The sequence below is a fragment of the Dipodomys spectabilis genome, unplaced genomic scaffold (genome assembly GCF_019054845.1).
Source record: "Dipodomys spectabilis isolate Male_0828 unplaced genomic scaffold, ASM1905484v1 ptg000069l, whole genome shotgun sequence".
Classification (NCBI taxonomy): domain Eukaryota; kingdom Metazoa; phylum Chordata; class Mammalia; order Rodentia; family Heteromyidae; genus Dipodomys; species Dipodomys spectabilis.
The window spans coordinates 16,695,797-16,712,468 of NW_024870746.1; the positions used below are offsets into that span (position 1 = coordinate 16,695,797).

Consider the following 16,672-nt stretch of genomic DNA (forward strand, 5'->3'; position numbering starts at 1 on the left):
TCTTAACTGAAAGGTTTTCTTTTTTTATTTAACCCTGTTAAGCAGTAAATTAAATGAACCAGAACATTTTGGGTTCATCCTGGTTAATTGAGGGATTATTGTATATTTCACAGTTTCAATATAATAACTAGCTCTCAAGGTCATTAGATTAGAAGAGGGAGATCACGTTCTCAGCAAAGTGGAGTTGTCGTTAGAGTGTCTTAGCATGTGGATGAAAGGTTGGAAAACAACGAACCTGAGCAACAAAGACTTCAGATAGCTTTTGCAATAACAGGACATAACCTGGCGATGTGAGCCATGATGCTTTGCTTCAAGCTTGGAACAGCAATGGTATTCACTTCGCATTTGACTGAAATATCAACTAAAACCTTGCTTAGCTCTGATGGCTTACTCTTGTAATTCTAGCTATCCAAATAAGCTGAGACCTGAAGATCATAGTTTGAAGCCAGCCCAGGCAGGAAAATCCTAGACTCTATCTCCAGTTAATCAGAAAAGGCCAGAAGCAGAGGTATGGCTCAAGGGATAGAGAAACAGCCTTGAGCCAAAAAGCTGATTGAAAGCACAAAGCCCGAAGGTCAAGCCCCAATATTGGCACAATAGTGAAGAAGAATGAAGAAATGAATGAATAAATAAATAAAAACATAGACTACATCTATAGACTACATCTTCCAAAATTCTAGGTTCAGGTACATGCATGTACCTGATAGAAATAGCAAGTAGTTCTTTCACGAAGGAGTACATGAAGAAATGACCAGTTATAACATAAAGAATCTTGGGCTTTTAATATAATTTTTTTTCTGGGGAACCTCCAAGTTACTGATGATATGTTTTCAAAGCAGGTGTTCCTGTCAGAGCAAGAAATAACACATAGTATGCTGGGAACCGGCATTCCAACCCTATGACAGGAAGCCCCAAATAGGCAGATCATAATTCTAACACATGCCGAGGCAGGAAATGAGATGTTATCTTAAAAAAATAAGCCACAGAAGAGGGGCTGGGAAGGTGGCTCAGTGGTAGAGGGCTTGCCTTGCATGCATGAGGCCCTGGGTTCGATTCCTCAGCACCACATAAGCAGAAAAAGCCAGAAGTGGCGCTGTGGCTCAAGTGGTAGAGCGCTAGCCTTGAGCTGAAGAGCTGAGGAACAGCACCCAGGCCCAGAGTTAAGGCCCCATGACTGGCAAAAAAAATAATAATAATAAGCCACAGAAGAAAGAAAGGGCTGGAGAGTGGGGCCCTACCTAGCAGAATGCATGTTAGCAAGCACAAGGCCCTGAATTCAAACCCCAGTATTGACCAAAACAAGAGAAAAAGAAAAAAGAAAGAAGGCATTCATACATTATGTTCACACATAACACAGATGGCTTGGCAGTGTGATAAAGTGTGATAGTTCTTAATGAACACAATAAGTCAACAATTAAGTGAAGGCACTAAAGGCAGACAGGTCTCAACTAGGTATTGTCAGATAATTCCCCTATCCCTGGCAGCCATTTGTCAGTTTGTGAATGTTAACTGAGGCTCTTAAGACTGAAGAGTTTGGAAGGAGAAGGATTGGGATTAGGGGGGAAGGGGGGAGGCTGGGAAGGGATGTGAAGGGTAAACAAAGGAGGAGGCTGCAATGCTTGGTAAGAAATGTACGCATTATCCTGCCCATGTAACTGTAACTCCTCTGTACAGTATGTTCACAAATAAAATTAAATTAAATTAAAAAAAAAAAAAAAGACTGAAGAGTTTGGGCTGGGAAGGTGGCTCAGTGGTAGAGCGCTTGCCTTGCATGCCTCAGGCCCTGGGTTCAGTTCCTCAGCACCACATAAGCAAAAAGAAAAAAGCCGGAAGTGGTGCTGTGGCTCAAGTGGTAGAGTGCTAACCTTGAGCTGAAGAGCTGAGGGATAGCACCCAGGCCCAGAGTTCAGGCCCCATGACCGGACCCCCCCCCCCCAAAAAAAAAGACTGAAGAGTTTGACTTTTCAAGAGAAGCAGGAGTAAGTTTGCATGTATTTCTATTATTTCACCAGCTGTTAATATACACTGTTGTATATTAACAAACAAAAACAAACAACCTTTTGGCTTCTTGTGGGGACTTCCTTAAGTTACTAGTTTACAAATGTCAAATGACACAGTCCAAAGAACTGTTGTCCCGAAAGAAGAGAATGTTCCCATTTGTGTTTGAAAATATACCATAAAATTACCAGAACAAAACAAATTTTAGGCCACATTTTGTTTTAAGAAATAGAAAGTTGTATATAAAATAATATTTCTTCGGAAAGAGTTAGCAAGGAAAAAAGTTTTAGGACGTGGATAAGAAACAAAAAAACAGTGAAAGTCTGACAGAATGCCGTCTGTATAACAATAAGATGCTGCAACATTTTTTTACCCCTAAGGAAAAAAAATTGGAAAATTCAAGTGAGGATATTTTCTGTCTCTGAGAACTGGACAGAATGTTCCACTGACCAAATTTTTTTTGATAACTCAGAGATCAGAGATAACTCAGGGCCTTCTTGTCCACCATATTTTCATTTGAATCAAATGTGAGTTTTTGGATGTTTATCTTGTTTTAATTTTAAACTTTCCTGGCAAATGAAAGCAAGCACAAGCGTTTGGCCAAATGGTCAATGGATTCTTCTTTATTTGTAAAGACTTCATTCATAGGAAGAAGAGATGTTTCCCTATATCTCCCCACTCCCAGTGTGTGTGTGTGTGTGTGTGTGTGTGTGTGTGTGTGTGTGTGTGTGTGTGTGTGTGTGTGTGTGTGTGTGTGTGTGTGTTTGTGAGTATGTTTTACAACAAAGAATTAGAGAACCCTAGAGAGGCTATTTAAGTCCCAATCTTAATACCCATACCACAATTTCACCTATCTGAAACTTGCTTAAGCTGATGTGAATCTAAAGACAAAGTGCCTATTCTTAGAGAGTGGTAGTCACCAGAAATTGTTAACTATACATTTTCAATTATATTTTTCTTGAAAAATTTGCAACTCATTACAACATAGAAAAAACAGGGCTGTAACACCATTCTTTAAAAAAAAAATCTAAAACCAGTAAGCCTCCTCCTGTCCCTTAATGAAAAGAATATTAACTATCAAAAAAACCATTCCCCAAAATCTAACTAGGAAGCAGCAGTTAGGCCAAAATAAACTGCACTGTAACCTGAAGAAATACTGAACAAGCTTAAGTTCAGCTTTTAAATTTCATTGTAAGTTTAAGGTTGTATTTGTTAATAGTTGCTACCAGGTAAGGGCTGGAAAAAAAACAAAACAGAAACAAAGACAAAACCTGTGTACATGTGTCAATTTCCTGAAGAAATATTTGGTGCAGTAAGCTTAAGAATTTCTTGCAGTTCATTGAAAAAGTGCCCAAGAAGTTCTGGGTGATAAATATTTATTCACCATTTCCAGCATTAGTGATGTTTTATTGCAGTTCTGTGATCAATTTTAATTTTATCAGTCATACTTTAACAAAACCATCTCCTCCAACACACAGTAAAATCATTTAGCCATTGAAAAGTATTTTAGGCTGACCAAAAACACTGTACTAGTTAAAGAATAAACATGAGTCACTCTGTAGCAAACAAAAGCAATGATATTTGATGTACTTCTTATTCCCAACCCAAAATACCTATTTATCTTGAAGTGTTCTTAGTCTCTGACAGTTTGCTCTCATGTAGGGTGTGTGTGTGTGTGTGTGTGTGTGTGTGTGTGTGTGTGTGTGTGTGTGTGTGAGATCTATGTGTATATGTGTGTGTTTATTCTGGAAACTTTTTTTGTGTGTGTGGGGGGGGGGGTCCGGTCGTGGGGCCTGAACTCTGGGCCTGGGCGCTGTCCCTCAGCTCTTCAGCTCAAGGCTAGCGCTCTACCACTTGAGCCACAGCGCCACTTCCGGCTTTTTTTTCTTTTTGCTTATGTGGTGCTGGGGAATCGAACCCAGGGCCTCATGCATGCAAGGCAAGCGCTCTACCACTGAGCCACCTTCCCAGCCCCTATTCTGGAAACTTTTGTTGCAGTGTAATTTCAGCGAGACTACACATGTAGTCCGTGTGCCTTGCATCTCTCTGCTCTAACTCAGCATAGTTCTTTGACTCCTGCATTCTAGCTTATTTTCCACCTGTTGGTCATGACATCCAATCTCCTAAAAAAGCAAGATAATTAAATGTCAGATATTAGCACTGAAACCTATTTGTGTTCAAGTGAAAAGGGGAATCATATTTAAAGAACTGAGAACTCGTGTTGTGGCTTCCCTTTTCTCAGTGCTAACCTTTGAGGGCCCAGAGCAAACTGTGTTTTCTTGTCTGTCTGTTCAGGCTTGCACCGGAGGCGGGTGTACACTGAGCGAGGCCAGCGAGGCCCACACAGATGAGGAGAGTCCAGCAGGTGTGCCGGGCCCCAAAGTCCACTCCTATGCACCTGACTCCTTTAACATCTCCTGGACGGAGCCTGCCTCTCCGAATGGTAAGTGAACTCTTTTAGCCTCAAGTTAAAAAGATGATTAGCAAAGGTAAATTAATATTCTAAATGGCAGCTTATATGTGGTGCTTAATTTTTAATGATCATTTTAGCACATAAAATACCTGAGATAGTATCATTGTCTATAGTTGGGGAGATTGTGGGTTTTTCAAGGCTAACACGCAGTTTTGGTGGCTCAAAAGTGCTCCCTTTTGATGGTTCTTGTGTACTGCATCTTATTGTTTAATGTGTTCCAGGAGAGGTGACAAGAACAAATGAAGCTTCCCCAAGAGTGACATTGTATTTTCAATGACATTCTCTTTGTAACCACCACTAGTTCTTCCTTGGAGGAGTAGAGAGGTGGGAAGTTCATGTACATATTGCATTTCAAAATGCTTTTGATTTAATAAGTTTATCTTTGGAAGAGGTTACTTGGAACTCCGTGTTCTTTAATATACTATTTATAAATATTTCAACATGCAGTTTTTAAACGACAGGCATATTAAACATACATACACATATACTTATTTACGTTAAACTGTATTGTGTGTATTTGTACATGATACATATGTCCTTGTACAGTTTAGAGCATTAAAACAAAAAATCTCATTATAAGAAAATTTTAACAGCACTTAGGTAAAAATTGATTTATTCGAGTGATTGGAACCATGTCTAAGATTCACACAATTGGCCATTGTTTCATACTGGTAGGAGCTTCTAGCGCTTTAATTTTCATTCTTTTTTGAGACATATACCAAGAAAGATGAATCATAGAAACTGTTTTAGGTAAGTCGTTACTGAAAATTGAAATGGTCTCTTTCAGCATAGCTAAAAAAGAATGGAAGGGAAAAATCATTTGTTTTATTAGTTTGTCTTATGTTTACTATGATATTAATTATCTCAACTATCTCATTTTAATTAAACTTTTGGCAAATATGGTAGATACATTTTCTCTAATGGAGAGAGGTCCAATAATTAGAGTGAATGATAATCTCTTCTACTGGAATTATTCCTGTGTTACTACAAATTTCCTAATAAAAAAATAAATGGATGTCCATCTGATACTATATTAAGCAGTCAAAAATCTTGTGGTACTTCCTATTTCACAAAGAAATCTGGTCCATGGGTGGCAATGAAAGTGGTAATGATTTGTTCTGATTGGATTGTTGTTAAATGCTATTCCATGATTTGCATAATAGAGCTCTTCCCTTCATTCCAATTGGTAGATGTAACTGAAAAGATGAGGTCCCTGGAATCCTTGTTCATTTAGAAAAATACTTTCCACATCCCAAAGCTCATTGTTTGCTATGTTCTGTACATCACAAAGCTGCTTTGAAATATATTCAATGAATAAGACAAAATGGAAAGTTTTTTTTCTATCATTTCTGCACTAGTCTAACGTCTTGAATCTAATCATAGCAGAATTTTTAGCGTTTTTATCGGAGAACAGTGTACACACTTAAAATAGTTTTCACTAAAAAAAAAAAATACCTACCTTGCTAGCCTTCCACTTGCCCCAAATTTTCCAGTGTTTAATTTCTATTGTGGATAGACTGGAGAAGGTGATCTGAGTGTTGAAAAAATTGAGTCCTCTGTTTTCAAAGTTCTCAGGTTCCCCAGAAAACCTATGGAATGAAATTCAAATTCTATACTCTTGATATACCTACACTTATATCACTTTGTAATGTATCTCTTTTTTAAAAGTCATTCTGCAGCATTTATTTATAACAATATAAAATTGAAAGACACTGATGTGGAGTCAAATAAGCTTAGACATCTATGATAGCAATCATGAATTATTCCTTTTCTTTCAGAGTTTCAGGAAACACTGTACCTCTCATTGGTAGCCCTATATTTAGTTTATTTAGTATTTCCTTGTGAGTATCTTTCTGAAAAAAAATTTAACTCTGCTAGTCCATGAGCCAGTTATGTGCCTAAATTGAGTTTCTTCACTAGGGCTTTAAGATCATGAAGAAAAAGATTCACTAAGAAGAAGTAAACCCATTTTCAGCAATGATAGCTGATTATTTTTTATTCATGATACTGTGTGATAACATGTGAAAAATATTTTTTAAAAAGTTCTCTTGTGGGGCCGGAGGAGTTGGGGAGGTGGGGAAGGAAGTGATGGTAGGGGGAAAACAAAGGAGGAGGTAACAATGCTGCTACAAAATGTACTCATTATCCTATTCATGTAACTGTAGCCCCTCTGTACAACATTTTTACAATATATATATATATATATATATATATATATATATATATATATGGTTCTGTTGTAAATATCTGTTTGTAGTCTTAATCAGAATGGCTCAGAAAACAAACCCTGTTTTGTTTTGTTTTGTTTTTCTGTTTTTACAGTTAATTAATTTTATTGAATTCAATTAATTTAATTTACTGAAGGCGGGTTAACAGTGACATAAGTAAGGTGATGAGTACATTTCTTTTTAAACACTGTCACTCCCTCCCTCAATTTTCCCACCTATAACTGAGTCTAACTGAAATGATCAAACCCAGTGATAACCCTTACCCAAGGCGCTATGAGAATCACCTGTATGCTTGTGGCCTTGGGTCTGAACCAAGGTAGATAAAACCTTCTTTACCATGCTTGGCCCTCCTCTACTTTGTCTGTGCTGGGCTGATTGTACCTTCGGTCATAACAGGTTTCAGATTCCTAGACAATATTTCCTATCTTGTTTTTGTGGGTTTTCTTTTATTACTATCCCAGTAGCTCCATGAACAGTGCCTGACCTGTAGTAGTTGGTTTTATCAATGACCACTTTGCAAAACTCAGAAAATAGCAATTGGTGGGAGAGGATTCGGAGAAAACAGAGCTTGTATAAACTGTAGGAAAGAAAGTTTAATGGTGTGGCTACTTTGGAAAACAGTATGGAGATGATGAATGAAAAAAAAAATTTAAATAGTATTGGGTGGGACATGATCCAGCAATATCAATTCTCAGAATATATCCAAAAGAAGTGTCAACAGGATATTGAGGTATTTGTGCAATCGTTTTCAGTGTAGCATTCTTCATGATAGCTAATGGGTGGCAGATGAATGTCTATCGGGAGAAGAATAGCTAAACCAAATGCAATAGTATTTCACAATAAAATAAAAAAGAGTTCAGGGGCTGGGAAGTTGACTCAGTGGTAGAGCACTTGCCTTGCATGCATGAGGCCCTGGGTTCCATTCCTCAGCACCATATAAGCAGAAAGAAAAAAGCCGGAAGTGGCGCTGTGGCTCAAGTGGTAGAGCGCTCGCCTTGAGCTGAAGAGCTGAGGGATAGCACCCAGACCCAGAGTTCAGGCCCCACAACCAGACTAAAAAAAAAAAAAAAGAGAGAGAGTTCATCCTATCATATCCATAGACAAAACTTGGGAACATCATGGTAAAGGAAATAAAGTAGTCGCAAAACAACAACTAATTCACAATTCCATTGGCATGAGGTATCTACAATAGTCATGCCCATGTAGGAGGGAAAGAAAAACAAACGCAGTTCCCACAGGCTGGTTGGAAGGTGGAACTGGAGAGTTGCTGTGAATTGAGTATGGAGATTCACTTTCCCAAGATGAACAAGTACTATAGATCTGTTGAACCAAGTGCACAGGTAGATTAGACTACTATATGGTACACTTACAAGTGAGTGTGATTTAGCCAGGGACTGGTGGCCTGTATTCCTAGCCACTCAGGAGTGGCTGCCCTGGCAGGAAGGTCCATGAGACTCTTATCTCCAATAAACTACTAAAAAGGAAGAGGTGGAGCTGTGGCACACAGGTTAGAGTGCTAGCCGTGAGCAAAAGAAACTCAGGGATAGTAGCCAGGCCCTAAATTTAACCTCTAGAAAGGGCACACATGGAAAAAAAAAACCAAGATGGCAAAATTGTTTACATGGATTTTTTTTACCAAAATAAAAATATATGTCATAAAGAAAATATAATTAAATTCAATAAGTTTTAAAATCAGAAACAAAAAAGATCAAGAACTGTGTCAGTTCAAAATAAGCACTGGGTAATCATCACATAAAGATGTATGTGGGCTGGGAAGGTGGCTCAGTGGTAGAGCGCTTGCCTTGCATGCATGAGGCCCTGGGTTCAATTCTTCAGCACCACATAAGCAGATAAAGCCGGAAGTGGCGCTGTGGCTCAAGTGGTAGAGTGCTAGCCTTGAGCTGAAGAGTTGAAAGACAGTGCCCAGGCCCAGAGTTCAAGCTCAGGACTGGCCAAAAAAAAGAAAAAGATATATGCATAAAATATACATTTATTAGGCAAAGTGAGTTTGAACTACCTTGTCTGTTATAGGAGCTTTCTCACTTAATATAATAGAAAGACTTGTCTGTGATAATTGAGCAGCGTTTGATCCCCTTTCAAAACACAAGATAGAGTTCCACTGAGTAAAACCTCAGCTTGTAGTTTCCATAGTCTTACTTTTCAAATAACTACTTGTTGATTTCCCTGGGCTGCTTAGCACGGTTTTTAAGCATGAAACCTTTATCACTTAATTCAGATCTAAGGCTTGTCTCACCATCCACCATGTTTTGCTCCATTCGTGTCCCTTGCTTCACGTACTTGCAAAATGATGGTGTGATGTTCTGCTACTGTCAGAGAGAGCCCTGGGCACCCAGAATTCCCCATGGCAAAGGTTATGTTGATAAGCTATGGTTTCTGCCAGGATTTAAAAACCTCTATGGTGAGCTGCTTTTAGGTCTAAGGAACATAAGAGCCCTTTATTATGCCAGACTTCGATGCTGTCTCTGCAATGCCAGGAGCTACCCAAAGCTCCCAAATAGCACAAGGGATTGTTGTGCAATGAATGTTACCTGTATTGAGTAGGTTGTCCGACTAGGCAGCCTTTTGCTAGCTTCCAAATTTGCCTGAGCCATATTCTTTGTGAGAAGCTTAAGCTTTTGAAATTGGAAATATGTTGTTTTCTCCCCCTCACACTTGAAATCTACCATGTTACAAAGTATAGCTAGCCAACAATGCCCAAGTGATTCCCCACCATCTAGCACAACACCATAAGTGTCACCATAAAAGTGGTATTTTAAACTAATCTAGATGTTCTTTTTAAACAGTAAAATGGAGACAAAAATAGTTTTGTCTGTTATTAGCTGCTTAAGTTTCTTTTACCAAAGTAGATCTGCTTTACCTAATTTCCGTGTCCATCTGTGGACCACATGAAGGCAGGACTTCCGTGTGCTCTTACTTGCTCTAATCCTAGCCTGTGGCACAGTGACAGTGATAACATTGTGTAAAATGAAGGTATCACACAGGTGTTGTTGGGATATAAGAGAAATAATAAAGTTATGTTGCTATGACAGACATATACAATTATACAATAAATATGTCCCATAATTATGTAATCTAAATGGAATGATTTCAAAGACGATGGAGGGGAAGGAAAATCTCCACCACAGCCTCTTTAAGATATAAAGAACATGCTTCTAGCCTGCTTAGCAAGCTGAGTATTTCATGTGCCTAGCAATCTATACTTATTCTAAATTTATTCACTTCTTTGTTTTGTAATGCTACAGACTAAACCCAAATGCTCACATGCTAAGCAAGTGCTTTACCGCAGAGCTACATACCCATACAGCTATCCAAAAATGAGACAGTACATAGAGCTTTATCTACTTTAAATGCCTCAGTGTGAGAAGATATTACTACTGCAATCAAGATTTGTTAGTGTCAAAATGGGCATACCCTGGGTATCGTTGGCTCATGCCTATAACCCTATTTACTCAGGAGATTGAAATCACTGGATCGTACTTTGAAGCTAGCCAAGACACACAGAAAAGTCCAGGAAACTCCATCCCATTTAACCTGCAAAATTCCATTCATAAACAGATAAGCCTAGTAAGAGCACAAAGTACTGAGTTCAAATCCCATCACTAGCAGAGAAAGAGAGAGAGAGAGAGAGAGAGGGAGAGAGAGAGAAAGAGAGAGAGAGAGAAATGAGAAGATAAGAACTTGACACCCATTAAACAAAGAAACAGGAATCTTGCAAAAATGAATTTTTGAGGAGCATACAAAAGTATCCTGCTGTTGATACAAAGATTTAGCTATAGGTAACATACATTTCCTTTAGAAATAGTTCAGACTTTTTCTTATTGGCTTTCTTTGTGAGAATTTATATACAGGTAAGTCTCAGGTCAGAAAATGCAGCAACAATGCTCAAAAGGAAATGTACTCATGTAATGTAACCCCTCTGCACATCATTTTTACAATAAAAAACTGTACAAAAACAAAGAAAATGTTTGAATGCTTGATTGTTCTCATAAACCTTTACAGGGTACCACAAAGACGGGAGAGCATTAGAAGCACTTTTAGTTTTCTGTTTTAAATATATATAGTATTTCATCTTTGAGTATAAGCAGTTACCTATAGATATCTCATAGGTACTCATTACATAAAAATATGCTGTTATAAAAATAAAGTTTTATTGCATATATAAATGAAGATAGAGGGATAAATACTAATTAAGTATTCCATTCAACAGAAAGAACTACTTGATTTTCTGCTAAGACTAGTAATATTAGTAGTAATAATGGTGCATACTATCCATAACTATTTGCTATGCCTTTTGATTCCCCAAATTAGTCTACAAAAAGACACTGTCCCAGTATTTAGATGTGGAAGTTCAGATTCCTAAGAATAAGAAATTTAGTTATTCAAAGTCAAGCCATCAAGTAGGAATGAAAATAAAACAAATTGTAAATTACTAAAATTCATTGCTATATTTGCTGTAGTAGTCTACCTGTAATTTTCGCAGATTGCTCTTAACATAGGATTCCATCTAGGCATGTGAAAAGAAAACGCAGTGAGACTTTTAATTGTTACATGTCTAATTCTCAGTTACACTATTCAAAATTCTGTTATGCTTTCTCTCTAGCTTTAAAGAAATAACTGGAGTGTCTTTTTGTTTTCTTTTCTTATTTTCTAGTGTGAAATAACTTCTTTGTTCGAAAAACAGTCAAAATAAGGTTCTATTTTCTTTCTGGCAATCCTGTTCTAATAGGTGAAATGGATTATAAAATTTGGTGAATCACTTAGGAAAACTGCTTGACAGTTTGGAGCGTTCCCCGGATAACTTTTATGAAACACCTCCAATCAGTGTGTCAGGCAGAATTTCCCAAGCAGTCTTTTTTAGATTCAGTTGATTCCATTTTTAGGAGAACGTAACAATAAGAAGGCACTCTGCCACACTGTGAGAGCTCTTCTCCCTTTTCCTTTTTAATTGAAGGATCAAGTAGTCACATAGGGAGAGATCTGCCACGCTCAAATCATCACCTGGACCTTGAGGAGAGCCTTCAGTTGATATTAATATTGCCTTGAGGCCCTGGGGAGGGGGACGGGAAGAAAAACAAATATATTTGTAGCATCTATATTCACTATGCATGCTCTTTTTATGCCGCACTAAAGCATTGTTGTTTAATTCTTACAGTAAACAGAATTCTTCCAGGGAAATAGAGATCCCCTGTATTAAATTTCCACTGTATTGTACTTGCATTGGATTGCCTTGGTTACATATGACAACCTATTGAGCACCTTACAAAATACAATTTGGCATAACATGATGAAGAGACACAAAGATGTATCCCCAGTGGATGTACTCCATGGACAATTATGATCCTGCTTCCCTGCGAAAATTAAACACCTTAAAAATTCCATCATTACGGAAAGAGGTGATAAACTTGAAACTGCTTACATTAGACAGCCAGCAAGAATTAAGTATCCATTCTGCAGATTATCCATTGAAAAACTGAATGTGCAGAGCTAGATTCAATCATCCAATTCCATTGTATCACAGAAAATGATAAGTTCTTCTTTTCCCCTCTAGCTAGGTTAGTGATTATTAGGGCAAAAAAATTAAGAAAGAAAAAAAACACAAAAATACAATATGGTGCAATATAATACAATCAATGACAACAGTATTTTTTACTAGGTATTTATCTTTTGCCTTTGAAGAATCCACTCTGCCTTGTGCCTTCCAGAATAGGAGGAAAAATAGGTAAACAGAAGCTATGAAGTATAATATTCTATATAATGAAGGTAGCAGTTTCAAATACATAGTTCTGCAACCTTCTACTTATATTACAAATAAATGCATTACTCAGAAAAGGTCAGATAAGTTGATGTTAGGTGAAATGAACCCTAAGATAAAGACTCCAATGGTTTTTCTTTCTTGCAATTGTTTCTAACATACTTATAAAGTGATTTTTTTGTTGCTTTGTATGTCCCTCCCCCACAGTCTAACCCCTGTTTTCACTGTATTTGATGTTGGTATAATTTGGGGAGGGGAAGGGCAAAAATAAATCGTTTAAATGGGGATACAGGAGTACCCATTGCAACAATGAGATGTACAAGATGCTATGTCGAAAAATGAACTTTACAACTTTGGTGGGGGGGGAGGGTGATGGGAGGGCAGGGATGGGAGGGGAAACATAGGAGGAGGCAACAATGCTTGAAAAGAAATGTACTCATTACCTTACTTATGCAATTGTAACCCCTCGGTACCGTATTTTCACAATAAAAAAACCTTATTAATGATATTTTTTTTAAGAAAGGGTCATCTTACTGTCAGGACCCCACTGCATTCTTTAGGTCTTCATTCAAGTAGCACTTGTCAAACTTTTATAGGAGAATATTAGACCAGAAAGATAAGAAGAGGAAGCCAACAGTGCAGTGAAAGGTCAGGCTCTCTTCCCAAATGCCTGCATGGCACTGTCTCGTCTTATAATTGCGAAACAGTTCTTGTTTCTTCAACTTCACAATGTTAAAAAACATAAATGATCCATATCAAATGTGCACCCTAATCTAGGACTCAACATAAGAAATTGGTGCCTTTTAAAATAATCACTTTAAATTATTTGTGTCCTGTAATTTTGAAAATACATAGAATTTCAAGAGCTTAGCCTATAATTTTCTCCCAAGCTCTTCATATGTGTTCTTTTCTTTTCCCATTAAAGAGGGAAGTATCTTCTTAGGCCAAAGTTTAAAATGTCCACTATATGTTATTTACTAGTTTTTGATCATCACTTTAGAACTCTAAAACCAACATTATTTAAATTTCTGTGTTATTAGATGTTTTAAACTTAGCACTTTTCAAAATCTATGGTTTTGACTGAATTTTATTTGTATAAAAAACAACTATGAGAACTACCTGCATTTCTTGTTAGGAAGTAGCATGTCCATTTCAAATGGCACTTCTTGCCTACAAGCTCACAAGTGTTTGCCTGCAATGTGCCTTTACTTTGGGATTTTCTGGTTAAAATACAAACCATATCAGATGCAATGTCCCTGTGGTCTCAGGGTCTCTTTTTTTGTCTGGGGACTGGGGCTTATTAAATTACAATGGTATCCTATCTTGTCTTGATTTTCAGCTCTTATGTTTGTCTAATAAGGTCTGTAACAAAAGACAAAAGACCCTGATAGGCAAATACTATGAGCTTTTTCTATCCTTGGAACAGGTGTACATGAATCTAGCTTCTAGAGTATGGGATGGATGAGGTTGTCTTGTTTCTGGTACTTGGAGGAAAAAAATCCTGCTTCATCAGTGATAGTTTTTTGGTCAAATAAGAATTTTGTTATAGATCCAGAATAATTTGTACAGGAGTATGTACTTTGAGACACTTACAGAGCTAATATCTTCAACTGTGAGATTATTTTAGCATAGGTGACTATGGAAATGGAGAGAGATGGAGATAAATTTTGGAATCTGAAGTCTATGGGACTTGGTGAGAAAGTTGGGGTAGCAGATAAAACAAGAGAAAGTGTCATCAATTAGTTCAAGGGCACTTTACTTATTCAATTTATATTAGATTTATGAGTCATCATTCAATCTGTCTAAATACTGCTAATCTACAAAATACCAAGTAACTCTATGGTATATGTGTGGCATGCAGGCACATGTGTGCACATGTGTCCACTGGCATTAGACTTCAGTTTCACCCACCTTTCAATTACATGCATCCAAAACTCAGAAGTTTCTGAGCAGTTGAATTAACTGTCAAAATTCCCACTTCATTTCATCCTCAGCTCATTTGCCCAGTGCTCATCTTATTCTAAACTCTCTCAATAACTGTCTGTTCTTTCCGTACCTTTGGCTCCAGATGTCATGGCTGCTTAGTTTCTCAGCACTGATTGTTATGATTGGCTTGTGAGAGTCAGGTAGAAAAAAAAGTATATGTACTTTTAAAAAAGAGCTAACTTTGGAGAAACTGTCACTGAAAGTAGTGGAGAACTCAAAAAAGTAGACAAAAGAGTTGATAAGGTAGAGCCAGTGACTGAAGTATAAATGAAGCTGAGTGGCCTAGCACCTGTGGCTCACGCCTGTAAAACTAGCTACTCAGGAAACCGAGATCTGAGGATCACAGTTCAAAGCCAGCGTGGGCAGCAACATCCATGAGATTCTCATCTCCAATTAACCTCCAGAAAAATCCAAAGTGGTGCTGTGGTTCAAAGTGGTAGAGCAATAACCTTGAGCAAAAGAGCTCAGGGACAATGCCAGGCCCTGAGTTCAAGCCCCGAGATTGACAAAAAAATTAATTAATTAATTAATAAGTTGAGTAGATACACTAAATCTCTCTACTCCCCCAGTCAATGCTAAATTAGAGAATATTGTCTTTGATGTGGTAATCACAGTTTAAATCTTCACAAAATGATTCAATATATTCATGATAATCTGCAAGAAAAGACAGGTAAGTACTTATTAGAAAGATTGTCTTTGAAAATGGTTAAGATTTTTAAAGTTCCTACATACAAGATGAGATGTAAAACATATCTCATTTCCCAATTATGTCAGATAAGCGAGATATTACGCACATAATCCTAACACAAAAGAAATTCTCTGTTCTCCAATTATGGAAGAAAAAGGAAATATTGATTTGGGTTCTTTCTGTAGCTGTTGAAAAGCAGGTCAAGTAGATAGCATTTTAAGGGTCTTACAGTTGCTTTAAGAGCTTCAGCAACACTTTATTTGCACACAAGATTGCTTCAGTAAGGATTAAATGATTGTTTTGCAGAGTCCCTGGCACATAATCATTCTGTCATTCTTATTACTGTGATGATATCTCTTTTTCCTTCCTGTAAACTTTCTGTGTTTTATGTGATTATTCACCGTGTATCTTTCATTTCCTAGTTTTAACTCCTTTCTACCTGTGTCAAGTTATGAGGGGTCTTCAATCTAAGCCTATTTTAGAGCCAAAAATGAGCATGTTAGAAATGAAGAGCAGATACTGGTAACCCTAGTATTTGGGAGAGTCATAAACTGTACATTCTAGTAAAATAAAGACTTCCTTTCCAAATGAAGAAACCAAGAAAATGGACTTCAAAAGATAAACTGTGAAAGATTACCTTCCAGGATAAAAGTGGATCGGAGCAACATCTACTAAAAGTGTTAACATGGGGAAAGAGCAGTTCAAGCGTGCGATCCCCGTGACTCAGGCTGAATAATAATTTCCATGGATGCTAGCTTACTGCTCTACTTTCTTTGCTGCTAGTGGATTTCTTCATCCAAAGGAATGTTCTAAGGGCTCATATGACAGTACATGCAATATCCTATAGCTTTACAGGTTATGGCACTTGAAGACCATTGTGGGCAGGTCCAGAGAGGTGTACCTACCTCCCAGGAGAGACATATACTTAGAAAAAGGACTCCTAGTTCTGTGGTTCCATGACCAACCCTACCCATGAACTGATGATGGATGAAGGATGAATCTAGTGCCGGGACATTTATAAAACCAAATCTTTGTGTCCATAAAATTGACAGGCAGGCGTCCTGGGAACCAACTGCCAAGGACTTGCTTGATGACCTTGACTTTGCTAGAGTCCCAGTGTAAAATTTCTCCATCTGTGAGCCATTCTTTCCTATTGTGTCTGTGGCTATCTTTTCAACTATGGAGATATCGCTTTATCTCCATAGTCATAGGTTATCACTTCATATTAAATGCGGGGTACTTTCATTTTGCTGTCTATTATGTAATTTATTCCTTTTACTATGCTGTGTATTACTTTGTTTATTCATTCTGTCAGTATTTGTAATGGGCCTACTGTGTGTAGGCATGATGCTAAGCTCTAGAAATAGACAATAAGGAAGAGTCATGATTTCCTTTCTAGTAGGGAAGCCAGGCTATTGAACAGGGAATGATAATACTAATAATGTAATAAATAGATAAATGCTGAGGCAGATATGTTCTATGCTGGGAAAAGCAGATAACTGCTGTCCTGTGGGAAGACTATCTAG

The 16,672-nt window shown here is 37.6% G+C and overlaps 1 protein-coding gene across 1 annotated transcript in view; it reads left to right on the plus strand.

The window, feature by feature from the left end:
• The window catches only part of Ush2a (usherin), a 635,341-nt gene that overhangs the window by 315,519 nt on the left and 303,150 nt on the right, over window positions 1-16,672 (plus strand). Inside the window, exon 34 of the mRNA XM_042681986.1 lies at window positions 4,294-4,441. Within this exon, the coding sequence (XP_042537920.1) occupies window positions 4,294-4,441 (148 nt within the window). The remainder of the gene's footprint in view (window positions 1-4,293; window positions 4,442-16,672) is intronic.